The sequence below is a fragment of the Opisthocomus hoazin genome, chromosome 1 (assembly GCF_030867145.1).
Source record: "Opisthocomus hoazin isolate bOpiHoa1 chromosome 1, bOpiHoa1.hap1, whole genome shotgun sequence".
NCBI lineage: Eukaryota > Metazoa > Chordata > Aves > Opisthocomiformes > Opisthocomidae > Opisthocomus > Opisthocomus hoazin.
This window is the reverse complement of record NC_134414.1, coordinates 137059819-137074598: the sequence shown is the minus strand read 5'-3', so window position 1 is coordinate 137074598 and position 14780 is coordinate 137059819. Positions and strand designations below refer to the sequence as shown.

At 37.9% G+C, this 14780-nt stretch overlaps 1 protein-coding gene across 8 annotated transcripts in view; it reads right to left on the bottom strand.

Moving 5' to 3' along the window:
- STXBP5L (syntaxin binding protein 5L) overlaps positions 1–14780 on the bottom strand; it is a 216253-nt gene that overhangs the window by 49791 nt on the left and 151682 nt on the right. For 6 of the 8 annotated variants that reach the window (XM_075437392.1, XM_075437397.1, XM_009941563.2 and 3 more), the window contains exons 18-19: positions 9926–10077; positions 8169–8240 (exon numbers count right to left, since the gene is read on the bottom strand). In XM_075437392.1, coding sequence (XP_075293507.1) covers positions 8169–8240; positions 9926–10077 — 224 coding nt within the window. The remainder of the gene's footprint in view (positions 1–8168; positions 8241–9925; positions 10078–14780) is intronic. The other 2 variants (XM_075437416.1, XM_075437442.1) reach the window with 1 other exon arrangement.

The following is a 14780-nucleotide window of genomic DNA, read 5'->3' as shown; positions in this document are numbered from 1 at the left end:
GGAGGAAACCTTAGAACAGGCAGAGAAGAGGAAAAAAAAAAGAGTATTGGTGAAAGAAGAAAGTGAATACAAAAACATTATCCCTACTGTGCAATATTAGGAGCTTTTATATGGATTCACACAAGATAGGTCACTTTAAAGGAAGGACACAGAGGCAATGATAATGCTGTCTGAATATAACACAGAATTTTTGGACAAGACACTATATATGTTTATAAATATTTGTAAGGAACTCATTTGTAGCAGTCTACCATGGAAGACAGCAACAACTGAAGTAATCGTAGTTTATACTGCTCAAGCCTGGGCCCCGTTTCTGTGATCAAACTAAGATCCATCTTTGGCACAGGTTGCGTGTACGAGTTTAAACATACCTTCTGGCATGCTAAGGAGAGAAAGTCTGAGCTGATGCTATCCTTTACCACAGGCTAACTGTTGAAAGGGTGAACTGGTCATAGTCAGACCTATTCAAATGTACCCTTCGTACGTACGCCGTGGTGCCCTATGGCCTATATGAAGTGGTTCACACTTGTTATAAGGAGCTCTGACACTTGATGCCATAGGCTACTTGGGACTGGCAGACAGCCCAGCACCAGATATCCATCTGCTAGCAACGTGGACTCACAGCACTCAGGTCACAGAGCCTCGCAAACATTAGCCCACATTCAGATGCGCACTACTCTTGCACTAGTACAGTTTTTTACACACACTCTGCATATGTTTTATCCTGGAAGACAAACATCCTATCAGGACCTTTCAATATGCTTTAGTCTGGCACCATGCCTCCTGCAAGGTGACATGTCTTAATTTGTACAGCTTCTGGATCCTCAGAGACCTTAATCTCTAAAATTCAAATAGGTTCTTGTTTTAAAAAAATTCAGCTACCACTTGGTCACCAGTGCTGTTCTCATTACATGACAGACAGTGGCATCTTAATGTAGGTACTGATATTTTTATTACAATGTAATTTTGAACTGCTTTGAGAAAAGGGGAGAATTCAGAGCCCAAACAGGCAGATTAAAAGCTCCTACCACTAATGAAGCTGCATGAGTGCTAGAACAACTTCGAGAGCACTTTGGAAAAACAGCAGTATTGATTTAGCCTGTTAAGTCAGTAGAAATGACATATTTGCTCCTGACTTTTAAACAACAAAAGATGACAATCCAGACACTAATTTTGAAAACCAAAGTTTTCTTTTTTTTTTATTTTAAGCAACATACTTGAATCTTTCTTTGATTCACTTGAGTCTGTGAGAGAATTGTATGTTCCAATCAGTTGTGAGTCCAGTCACTTTTGAAGTTACGACAGAATTCAGGAACTGCAAGCATCCAGGGAGCCTCTCTACGTATAGCTGTCTTACAGCAAATCTTACTTCTACCCGACTCTGGCGTTTCAGCAGGTACCTACAGATTTGGGACATAATTGATTTTTGCTGCAGAACTGTCTGCAAGGTACAGTGGGAGTGAGTTTGACACATTCACATAGCATCAGAGGCCTTGGACACATAAAGTGAAATACTGAGCTGTTTCTTTTGTGAATACAGTGTTGGCAATATTAAAATTTAAACACTATGGTTATGATGTGATTAATGAAATTCTTCTAAACCTTGTGTAGTAACTATTGGCGATAGTTACAATGTCAAATGCCAGGTCAGATTTTGCTTCTAAATAGACATTCTTTTTTATTTGTGAGTTGACAGAAATAATATTACAGCTCAATATAAATTATGGTGCCACTGACTTAAGTGGGAAATGCACCAAATCGCACCACTGTTCTGAAAAACCAAGAACAATCACGGTGAGAATAGCACAAGCTCTTTATGTTTGGCAACAGGTTTACAACTTACAACAGTAAAGATACATTTCCTGTTATACTATTTAGAATTGGTGAACATGTTAACTTCTCTACAAATTTAGAGTTGTTGCCAAGCCACTATCACCTCTAACAATGACCACCAACAGATGCTCTTAAAAAAAAAAAGCCATAAGTCCCCATGTTAAGCATAAGTGTTACTGCCCTGCATGAGGGCATTGTCTTAATTTCACAATTAGATTTGCTTAAGCACTGCCACTTGCAGATTTTCTCCTGCCATAAATATTTCTTGCTTAGAAATATGAATTATTCTCATTATGCATCCATGTATCAAAAGACTCTCTTAATCTTACTAAATTTTAAGTCCCAGAGATGTTATATGGCAGTGAATTGCACAATCACCATTCACTGAAAGGAATAAAAATTGACAAATGTACGTTTGTGTTACCTTCAATTCTATTAAGTGTTATCTTCTGTTTCCCTTTGAGATAAGAAAGGGAGCTCTCAAGATTTTCTTTGTACTACTGCTTATTTTCCACTACCATTTCCTTTTTAAGGAAACCAAACTAGTTTCAATAATTTATCATGTATTAATATTTCCATGCAACTCAGCTTCCCCTGTCTGTTTGAGAGACTACAACAGTTACTGAGGTTAGATTACAAAAATATTTTAATTTTTTCATTTTGAAATTCTGTAGGCCCATTCTGTGTCCTGAGACATTTTAGCTATTTTTAGCCAAAAAACCCCATGCCAGCAAATTGTGAGTCCAGGTAAGGCAAGAAGAACACAGCAGCAAAAAAATTATAAACATGTGAAAATAGTGTAAGATGTAAAATATCACACAAGGCATTAAATACTTTTAAAGACGTCCCATAGATACTTCTCAAAGTTTACTGTGATTCCCATTTCCTCTTTATTAAAGGATCAAAAAAAATAGCATCTAGTATGGAGTAACAATTTCTATGAATTCATAATTTATTGAAAATTATTTTTGAAATTTTAAATATCTATCTCTATGATTAAATGAATCAGACTGATCATTTACTTAAAAGCACCCAAAATAATCACATCTTTGTTAATGAATTATAAATTATCTAAAATATTCACAAGCCAATAAGTAAGTCCAGTGTTATCTTAATCCATCATCTTCACACTGAATTATCATACTATGTTTTCTTTATGTTTAAATATGATGCATTCTTTGGAATTTGCCTGACCAATCTAATAGCTTTCTATGATGACGTGACTGGCTGGGTAGATGAAGGGAGAGCCGTGGATGTTGTCTACCTAGACTTCAGCAAGGCTTTCGACACAGTCCCATAACATCCTCCTAGGGAAGCTCAGGAAGTGTGGGCTGGATGAGTGGTCGGTGAAGTGGATTGAGAACTGGCTGAATGGCAGAACTCAGAGGGTTGTCATCAGCGGCGCTGAGTCTAGTTGGAGGCTGGTAACAAGTGGTGTCCCTCAGGGGTCAGTACTGGGCCCAGTCTTGTTTAACTTCTTCATCAACGACCTGGATGAAGAGTTAGAATGTACCCTCAGCAAGTTTGCTGATGACACCAAACTGGGAGGTGTGGTAGATACACCGGAAGGCTGTGCTGCCATTCAGCGTGACCTGGACAGGCTGGAAAGTTGGGCAGAGAGTTGTTTCCCCTCTACACTGCCCTAGTGAGGCCTCATCTGGAGTACTGTGTCCAGTTCTGGGCTCCCCAGTTCAAGAAAGATGAAGAGCTACTGGAGAGAGTCCAGTGGAGGGCTGCAAGGATGGTGAGGGGACTGGAACATCTCTCCTATGAGGAGAGGGTGAGGGAGCTGGGCTTGTTCAGCCTGAAGAAGAGAAGGCTGAGAGGGGACCTTATAAATGCTTACAAATATCTGAAGGGTGGGTGTCAGGAGGATGGGGCCAAGCTCTTTTCAGTGGTGTCCAGTGACCGGACAAGGGGCAATGGGCACAAACTGAAACACAGGAAGTTCTGTCTGAACATGAGGAAGAACTTCTTCCCTCTGAGGGTGACGGAGCACTGGAACAGGCTGCCCAGGGAGGTGGTGGAGTCTCCTTCTCTGGAGATATTCAAGACCCGCCTGGACGAGGTCCTCTACAACCTACTGTAGGTGACCCTGCTTCAGCAGGGGGGTTGGACTAGATGACCCACAGAGGTCCCTTCCAACCCCTAACGTTCTGTGATTCTGTGGAACCTGATGAGGTTCAACAAAGGCAAATGCAGGGTCCTGCACCTGGGGAGGAACAACCTCATGCATCAGTACAGGCTTGGGGTGGACCTGCTGGAGAGCAGCTCTGCGGAGAGGGACCTGGGCATCCTGGTGGACGACAGGTTAACCATGAGCCAGCAGTGTGCCCTGGCTGCCAAGAAGGACAATGGGATCCTGGGGTGCATCAAGAAGAGTGTGGCCAGCAGGACGAGGGAGGTTCTCCTTCTCCTCTACACTGCCCTGGCAAGGCCTCATCTGGAGTACTGTGTCCAGTTCTGGGCTCCCCAGTTCAAGAAAGATGAAGAGCTACTGGAGAGAGTCCAGTGGAGGGCTACAAGGATGGTGAGGGGACTGGAACATCTCTCCTATGAGGAGAGGGTGAGGGAGCTGGGCTTGTTCAGCCTGAAGAAGAGAAGGCTGAGAGGGGACCTAATATATACTTACAAATATCTGAAGGGTGGGTGTCAGGAGGATGGGGCCAAGCTCTTTTCAGTAGTGCCCAGCGACAGGACAAGGGGCAATGGGCACAATCTGAAGCATAGGAAGTTCCGTCTGAACATGAGGAAGAACTTCTTCCCTCTGAGGGTGACAGAGCACTGGAACAGGCTGCCCAGGGAGGTGGTGGAGTCTCCTTCTCTGGAGATATTCAAGACCCGCCTGGACAAGGTCCTCTACAACATACTGTAGGTGACCGTGCTTCGGCAGGAGGGTTGGACTAGATGACCCACAGAGGTCTCTTCCATCCCCTAACATTCTGTGATTCTGTGTGATTCTGTGATATGACAGTTCAGAAAATGGCTGTCGACTTAAAACTGAACCTATGTTAGGTTCTACTGTGTTGTCAGGTGGGATTTCAAGTGTCAATTACTGATATGTAATGACTCATAAAATAGTTTTCTGTGTCCTCCTGTCAGACCAAGGTTAATTTTGCTCACATCCTCTCAAAGGACTGGCCTGGAAGAGGAACAAGGAGTTCTCACTGAAAAGTCTTAATTCTGAAAATTATTTTCCAATGGATCGACATCCTTTGAACTTGCTGAGTTATCTGATGCTTCATAAAGACTCTTTGTTTTCTTGTTTTGCCAGCAGATGGTATGAATTTCTAGTACGAGATGCAAACTGCTTTTGCAAGTTGGTATTTTTATATTCTTCTGCAAGCTCTGTCTCTGTAGATGCAGTAAATGTACTTGTTATAATATTTCAATATATGTTATCTACCAGTAGGTAATCACATGTACAACTTTACTTCAACTGAATTAAAAAAAAGAACATCACCAAAAAACCACCACCATTTCTGCACTACTGCAGAAAGAGTTTATTTTATTTGGCTTCACACATATTCTTGCTACAAAGGAAGGTGGCTGCCAGCAGATGTTACAGCAAATGGAACAGGTCATCAACACCAGAAAGCTCTCTCCAGCTCTGCACTTACCCTCATCTTAGCCTCTTAATTTCCTCAAATTACTTCCCTGATACGACAATTGCATTTCAGTCTCTCCCATTATGTATGCCTAGATATTAATACATTTCTCCTTCTAATTTCTTCACTTCTTGCTTCTCCCTTCACAATTTCACCTCCAAAACCATGGAATGTGCTGTTTTAATGCTCCAATTCCAGTCTAGACACTTTTGAGACTAGCTTACACATGAATACATTACTCTTATCAAGCTCTCTATAGATTCATTGGCTAAAATTCAAAACAATTATTCTACCACTGTGCTTTGCATATTGGGTGCCCTTGACATTGCTGATTATGTCTTTCCTTTGGAAAACCTCTCATCTCCAACACATTGTTTCTTTTCCCTGTTTGATGTTTTTTTTTTTTCTCCTTTCCCTCTTCAACTGCAAGCCATCAAAGACTGAACCATCAACACTTCCTTTATGTCTCTATCCCAGTATTTGAGGAGATTCACTCCTATAAAAAGGGCAATAAATATCTTTTTTTACCCTAATGATTCATAAATACACATTTCTAACTCGGATTCCTTCCACTCAACTTAGAGTAGTAATCCTTCCCTTCTAAAATATACTCGCGAGTGCCCAGACATGAACTTAACATTGCTAAGATGAACTCGGGTTTTTTGCGCTGAAGTCTTCTCTTGGCGACTTCAACACAGCTAACAGCACCACTGCCTTCCCCGATACTCTAATCTGTAATATTGGTTTCATTCTTGGAACATCACACTTTAACTTTCAGATTCAGGCTGGATACTAAACTAGACTGTTTCTTCCTGCAAACTACCTCCAAAATGACCAACAAAAGTCTAAGTATCTTGCTCGTTGATAATCTCTTCTTTGGCTTCAATTCCTGCAAGCCTTATTCTCAAACTGATCTTCATGAAATTATCTTTCTGGTTCATTACTTAATTGAATCAACTCCTGATATGTCTTCCCATTAACCTCCATTTTCATTTATATAACCCTCAAAACTTTAGACATAATGCTTATGTTATCACATGACTGCTCCTGCTTTTGCCTTAATAATATCAGCTTCAACTGCACAATTTCCAAAAATATTTTTTTCTTTTCCCATCATCATCCCTTACGAGAAGAGATAAACTTGCCAGCAAAATCCTAACCCTCTTTAAAACTCGTGTCTCAGATAAGACATATAACAGAGCATAACTTGAGAATGACTTATCAAGATATTTTACAGTCTATGACACATTCTTGCCCTGTTCTTTATCTTATTGCCTTGTGCATCTTTCCAATCATACAGTACATACACCTGTGTAAGCACTGAATGTCAAAAGCAACAACTAAATAATTTTGAGGAAAGAAATAAAGCTGTTAATGACCTTGCACAAGAGTCAGACTCATAACTCTTCAGTTATGATGTATACAGAAAGATTTTGCAGACATTTCTGATTTTGGGGTTGAAGATGCAAACAAGATAATACATTTTCAGCTATGAAAAACTCTACGGTCTGTGTTTGTCATTTTGAATGAAAATGTTGGTAATTTTTGGTCTTACAATTTATTAATTTTTTAGCAGGGGAAAACCCTCAAACCCTTGACTGCAGTCTGTCCCTCACGTTCTCTGTTAGACTTGAAATTAGCAAGACCAGACAAACAAACTTTAAGACATTATACACCAAACCTTCTTATGGACTGCTGGATTTGTAACTGGACTAGTCTTTCAATTAAACAAGCCACCTTTTATGAATTATTATGAATAAAATAATAGAAATCAGAGTCTAGAGACAGAGTAGAATATCTTGTGCGAGTGTACAAATGTATTACAATAGCTACACAATTCTGTATTTATGTGAGATGATAGAACAACTTCCACCCCTTTATCTTGCCTATACTAAGAATTTAATATAAAATTGCCAATCCAGTTGTTATTTGAAAACTACTTTGAAAAGATGAATAAGAGGCATCCTGGAGACCTAATTACATATAAGCAATGCAGTTAATTAAGATATATACAGCTCATCTGTTGAGCAGTCATTTTTGCAAAATTAATTACAGCTTTGTTCATCGCATTCTGCAGTGATGAATACTAATATTTAAATTCTGTATCACTATAATTCAAAATTTAAAGATATTAAAAACATTAATTTTCATAGCTCTCTTTGATGTATGTATTTTTATACCCACTTTACATTCCCCATTAAAGATCAGAGGCATGGGATGGTTCCCCACAGCCAAATATTCAAGTACCAAACCAAGATTAAAATTTTAAATTTCACAGCACCCAATCCAATTGGTACTCTTTTAAGCCACACTGCTCTTCTGAAAACAGGGAAGAATTAATTAGTAACTACAACCAGACAGTGCCATTGCAAACCAAGAAATGCTTCATATAAGTAGATGTACACTGAAATGAATACAGAAACAAAGAAAGATACTATCATCAAGAACGTAACATTGTTGAAAAATAATTTCTAAGGCCCAATCTGCCCCATATAAGTCACTGAGGTTTTCTCATTGACTGTTTTGGAAGAAGAAAACAGATCTGAAGTATCTGCATAATAAAGATAACTGTCAAAATTAAGCATGGTTGACATCACGAAATGTAGTAAGTTTGCATGCATGCTGAATGTGTTTAAGAAAACACATTACAAAGCACAAACACATGGGTTTAAGTCAGGCATAGTCCAATCACGATAAAGCTATTTGCCTAATCTTTATAGAACTTACTCTGATAGGAAGTACGGATCCGTTTCGTTAAATCTGGATAAAAGTTAGACAGGCCACGCATGCAAAAGTTGTCTTTGGAACATGCCAGTACATCAGCATCAGCAGCAGGCAGAGGAAAGAGAGAAAAAACAGTCTAAAGTGAAAGGAAGTGATATCATAACCAGCATCTAGATCAGCCAAGGTGAAGAAATTTCAGCAGATGCTTACCTTCCAATCAGGAGATATAACAAGAAAAATAATCAAAAGAGTAAAGGATGTGGGATGGATGGTGAGAAAGCAGCTGAGCCTTTTTATAGATGCATAGTTTCTATGAGCGATCTAGAAGTGTGTATCCCTTCTTAGCGGTCACTTCTCCCCAGTGGGCTCCATTCTAGCTATGCTGCATAGCTGGAACATTGCCTTAAAGGATCAGCCAAAACTGCCACTGACACAGACAAATCCTACATGGATTGTACTGTACATGCTGATAACAGCTACTTCTACACCAGCTACCCTCCACCTTTTCTACAAGGTTCTGCAGCATGTTGCTTGTGGCTAGCTGCTCAGATTATTTTGGGAGCTGCTGTGAGGCTGGCTGAACCAGACAGAGAAGCTGAAGGTACCTTAAAGCTGCTTGTCTCTTCTCTCCTCAGCTGTGCCAAATTTACATCTTTAACACTTGGCACAGATGAGAACTAAGCTTGCCATGATTACATGCCTAGAAAGTGAGATAAATGGTCTTTCAGGAATCGAAGTAGGTCTGCAGACTTACATTTTATACTCTAAATTTTGCTTTCTATTTGGAGTACAAACATATTCCCAATTAAAAAAAGTTTCCACTGACTCCATGGAGAAATAGGATTTGATGATTTAGTGCAGGGTCTGCTGATGAAAATTCTTGTGTCATAAACCCACTATAATCTGCTGGCTTTATAATTTTATGGTTAGATTTAAAACTCAACTTTTTCAAAGAGATTTTAAAATCTATTTCTAAAACTTCACAATTATGTAAAACATATTTCATAATTGTGTCTGACTCTAGTATGTCACTATGAAATATGTAGAGCAAAAAGACTTGAAGCATATAAGCTCTTCTGATCTTTTTTTTCTCATACAAATAAATTTCTCAGATAATCAAAAACATATGGTAAAATTTAGCTGCATTGATGGACTAATATTTCTAACACAATGCATATGCATAGCTATGACTTACAAATGAGATCCTCTTGGCATCAAATTTTTAATGGGGAACAGCTGGATTTAGTAAGTTTAATATAAAGAGCTTCAATTCACTAACAAAGTGGGTAATTTGAGCTACTTGTGCTACCTACGTATCATGTCTCTCAGGTGTTACACTTCTCCAAACACAACTGCCTATTCAAATATCAATGCATAACACTTGGTAGAAGTTATAATTAAGTCTAAATTGAAGTCTTACCTATTGATATGGACTTACTGAAACCAGCAAGAAAACAGCATACAGACTACACTTCAAGTGATGGCCAGAGAAACTATTTACTGCTCTGCTTGTTACAGTGTTTTAGAGACTCAGATAAGAGAATTACTTGCTGACCTCCATCCCAAAAGAATAAACTTTGTAAAACATTTTGTTTCTGCGAAAGCGTCAGTACCTAAAACCTCTCAGGTTTCTTTTGTCAAGTTGTAGAAACTCCATTGGCTGGCAAATAGACATGCACTTCAAAAGCACTATAAAAAGCCACAGGCAAAAAAAACCAAAGTACATGTCAGGCTCATAACCACAATAATTTATTTCCTACCTGCAGCAAACTGCTTGCTTTTGCGAGGCGAACGGGGCTGACGCTGGTATGGATCACTTGATCCGTATAGGTCAAGGGTGCCCATGCTCAGCAGTACTGTCTTCTGTATAAAGTCCACAACAGCCAAACCATTGCAGTTTCCAAATGCCACTCTGAGAAAAGAAATGTTCCTCAAAGGTATTAGTAATATGTAATTATGTGGTACAAACAATAATTATTAATTATTAGTATGAATTCTGCACAAACATTTTCTTCAGAAGCTACTCAAAGCTTACTTTTTATAATTCTTTTAGATTTGTAATCCTGAATTTATAACATTGTGTCGTGAAACACATTAATTGGCATTCCAGAAAACAGACTGCCCACTGTAATTAACTTTCTATGCCAAACGCATTGCAATAATGTCTAAATATAATTCTATTAATACTGATGTAAATTAAGACTACAGATCTGGACATAGATCTTAAAAAGTGGTTATACATATATATAAACTACAAATATAACTTAAAATGTAAATACAGATCAATTCACAAATTTTTAAAAATCTAATTATAAATGATGAATGAAATATATTAAGCTGTATTGTGGAGACACCCAAATCTGAAAGATATTTATAAAATTTCTTTTCCAGTCTGTCAGCTTGGCTACATTATGCATTCCCACTAAATCAGTCTCTACCCCTCTGAAATGCTTCCATAACTCACATTTTCATGGTGCTTTGAAACATGGGCAAGATCTCAACTGGTGTGAGATTACCTAAGATCTGGACTGCAGTCTTGTTATAACGAAAAAAGAGATGGAACAATTTATTTCTTTTGCTGCCTAGAAACTCCCTTTAGCAGCATTCTGCTCTGATCTTGCTCTATTGATAGATCTCATTCCCTTCTGACACCAGTTTCAGAAAGGGTGAAGAATTTGTATTGCACTAGCAGCACTTTCCATTCTCCCATAAAAACACTTTCTGTTCATGCTTTTTTCCCAGCTTGGAAGGGGTGGAGGTTGGGGCTATCTAAGAAAAAGGAAGAAAACAAGAAGACACTAAACATGTCTATATGTAAGACCCAGGAGAAAGTCTGAAGTTTCACCATAGCATGTGGAAACCCATATATCTCAGCAGATAAAATCTCACTAAAGCATTAAAGCTATTTAAGATTTAATAGCAAAATAAACTCACAGAGCATATGACTATCCACAGGATCCATATGCCAAACTCTTGCACTGAATTGCTGGAGACTTCATTTAAGCAGAAATATTATACACTGACAAATATTATACAGAAATCTCTCCTTTTCTATCAGACTGCAACTTTAACTTCCAGATTGAAAGGATTACAGATACAGCCACAAAGAAACTCACAACTCCAAACCATGCTCAATCAGATTAGGAACCACTTGTGATCAAGTTCTGTCATTTTATGTAGAAAGTGACTTAAGGTGGTCAGTTCAAAGCCCTGCAAGGTGTTTAAGCACTCATTTCACACTAAATGTGAGCTGTGCACTCACCTCCACCTGACTCCTAATACAGATCCAAAATATCTTAAAGGAGATATATGAATTTGTGGATGGAAATACAATAGAGAAAGAGAGAAGTAACAAGATAGAGGAAGGGGAAGCAGGATAGGCAGGACATCTTCATCTGTTGTAACTTTCCTTCTTCTGCTTCCATTATAAAAAAGAGGGTTCCATATAGCAAACAGAAAAGGTAAAGGGTGAAAATGAGGTGATTTTTTCTTATTTGTCGAATGGGAAAATTAAGGCACCTTCTACAACAGTGGCTCAAATGCTACAGCTTATTACTACATGATGTTTTCTACCCTTGACTTAACACTGATTTTAGTACAGCATCTATGGAAATACTATGAACATAGTCTTTTTTCCCTATTGACTCTTCACCGATCTATAGCTTAGGCAGCTACTCATGTACGCCAGCTTAAAGCATGCACAAATACATTTTTATCTGGCAATATTTTGTGCTTGTGTGGAAAGATCATAAGGTACACTGAGGAATAAACTCCATGTTTTATGAATGTAGAGTAGTATCTGTTTCAGAAACTACTATAGCCTGTTTTGCTTAATAGAAGAACAAAATATTTTTAGACAGTGTTCCTGGAACAAAAGGGAATACTGTCACATTTGCCAGAAGACCATTCTCTCCAAGGTTTTACATGTCTTCGTGCTTCTTGACACTAATTGACTGATAAGGAATAGCAGAAAATTATTTTGTTATTTGTTTTTTTTCATTCTTGTATTTTGTTTTAAAGCATATGTTAATAGGCATCGTCAGAGAAAGGATATTGAAGTAAAAAAGATTACTAATGTAAAGCGGGACAGCAACTCCTGTGTTCATAAGTCCCTGTGTTCTAGGTGGAGAAGAAAAATAAAGGAATAAAAAGGACGAGTGTCAATCTCATGTGTTAATAATTTAGGCAACAAAAATTATAGCCATCTGCATTTTGAAAATTCTTAACCTCAGTTTTATCATTTTTGGAAAACATGAGTCACATGTGATCATTCACTCTGTGGTAAGCAAATCCACAAAATGGATCATCACTTCCTGGTCTGATTTTTTCTAAATTTCTCTAATTTCACACACAAGCATGGATATAATATTTCTTATATCTAAAACAATTACTTTACCAAGAAAAATCAGAAATTTCTCATTAATGTTACAACACTTCTGAGGAATGAGAAGAAAATCTAGACAGACTTTATTATTAAGAAGGCTTAAGATAAACTGCTAACATCCAAGTCTTTATAAAATAAAAAAAAAATAAGCACAATGAATTTCTCAATTTTGAGTGATCAACAAAATTGGTTGCTAGGAGATGTTCTACTCTGTGGGTATTTTTCATAGAAATGTCATAAAATCCTCATCAGACATTTCTTGTCAATTAATATGTAGATTGGCTGAAAATTTTTATCCTTTGAGCAAGTAATAAATTTTCAGAGACTACTTTCAGTCCATCAAAACATACTTTAAAACAAATTTATTATTTGTATTTAACCTCATAGATCTTCAGTTGTAATTGAAGCATTTTGTAAATTTTTCTTTTCTACTGTTGTAACATAAATAAGTTTTTTGATTATTCATTTCAACAGAAATAAAGCAAGTGTTAATACTTCTAATTTGTGGTTTGGTACTGTTAAAATTAAACAAAACACATTAAATACAATTTCACAATGTCTGAAGTCTTTTATCTTTGCTGGGGATAAAGTTTTTTTAATATCTTGCTTTAGTCCTGTTTCATAGCTGCAGTACCATCAAGGACACTAAGTTCCTATTATTTGTAATATACAGTTACAGCAATCAAAGTAATGAAAAGAATACTGTAAGCAATCACTCCAGAACACACTATCTTATGCCTTCCTCCTCATTAAACTGATTATTAAAGGGAAAAAAATTAGGCAAAAGATGACCCAAATAACCCTACAAGTAGCATGGCAAAAATGACATATCCTCCAGCTTTATGCTGAAGTGGCACAGGTTTTCCATATTGTGAGGCTAGATAACAGGAGAAAACTAAAGTATTAAACAAAAATTCTGATGACAGATAGAATTGTACCTTGTCATAGGCCCAAGGAAAAAGTTGAGAGACACAAGAGAGAGGGAGGGAGAAGAAACTCTGCAGAAGAAATTTAAAGAAATAGGCCTTTCCTGGGTAGCTTTTGTAGGAAAGTGAAATTTATGCTATTGGGCTATTTTACTGATACTTGCATTTATTTCTCAAACACTCATGTACTTAGTAAATGGTGTTTTAAAGGAGGCTGCCCTGTAAACTATCACTGCTCCTAGCAAAGGAAACAATATAAAGTATTTGATTGCATCAGGTATATTTAGGAAACCACTGTGAGTACTAGAAGAACTGCAACCTGTCAGAGTAGTTTACAAGGGAGAGAATGGTGTGATTATTCCTGAAGTCAAAAGCTGCCATGAGGCCCGAGACCTGCAAGGGAGCAAATTGGGCACAAGTAACGAATGCATCTAGGTATGGTAAAACCGAAGAAACTTCTAGAGTTCACAAATAGGAAACTGTCTGGAAATTCAGGTCAAAGACTTGACAAAACAGCCTCCAAATGACAATATTTTTGCACAAATGTAAAGGCTCTGCATAAAATTTCCGAAGCCTGTGAAGAGAGTCAAGTGACTTACTGAAAATCAGCAGGAGTCAGACACCTAACAACCATTACTGTTGGGGTTGATGTAGCTTGAGAGTTAGCATGACTAGGCCGCTTAAGCAAAACAGTTAGCATAACTGAACAGACCGCTGGAAAGCGCAGCTAAGAATAACAATGGAGAAAGTTCTGACAGTGCACATGATGTGGGTTAGCAAAAACAAGATGTGTTCAAGGACGTGGAGGCAGTCTGTTGCTACTGGTGTTAGTGCGTAGTTACCAATCATAAGGGAATGTGGGGCGCGTGAATAGTGCATGATTTATGTCTGTAGCCTATCCAAATAAGCGTGATCGTATGTATAGATTTGAAAAATGTATATAATCATGCAAGCAGAGCAATAAAGTGAACTGACTGTGCATTACATCAATGTGTGAGAGTCATTCCTGTCGCTGTACGGATGCTGAAACTCGGCACATTACAGCCTATAGTTTTTATTGGAGTAATGCCTTCTATAGGAAAAACCATTTTAATGTATCTGGGTGACTCTCTGTGAGAGAAAATATTAAAAATGGGCAAATAAATTGAACCTGAGGAAAAAAATACACACAGATACACTCACTTGCATTTCCATACAGAATTTAGCGTTTAAATGTTCATTATTCAACACCCAATTTCAGGTCACTGGTTCTCTTGCAAACAGAGATTAGCACATACATAAAAATGCTGTTCTCAGAAGACAATT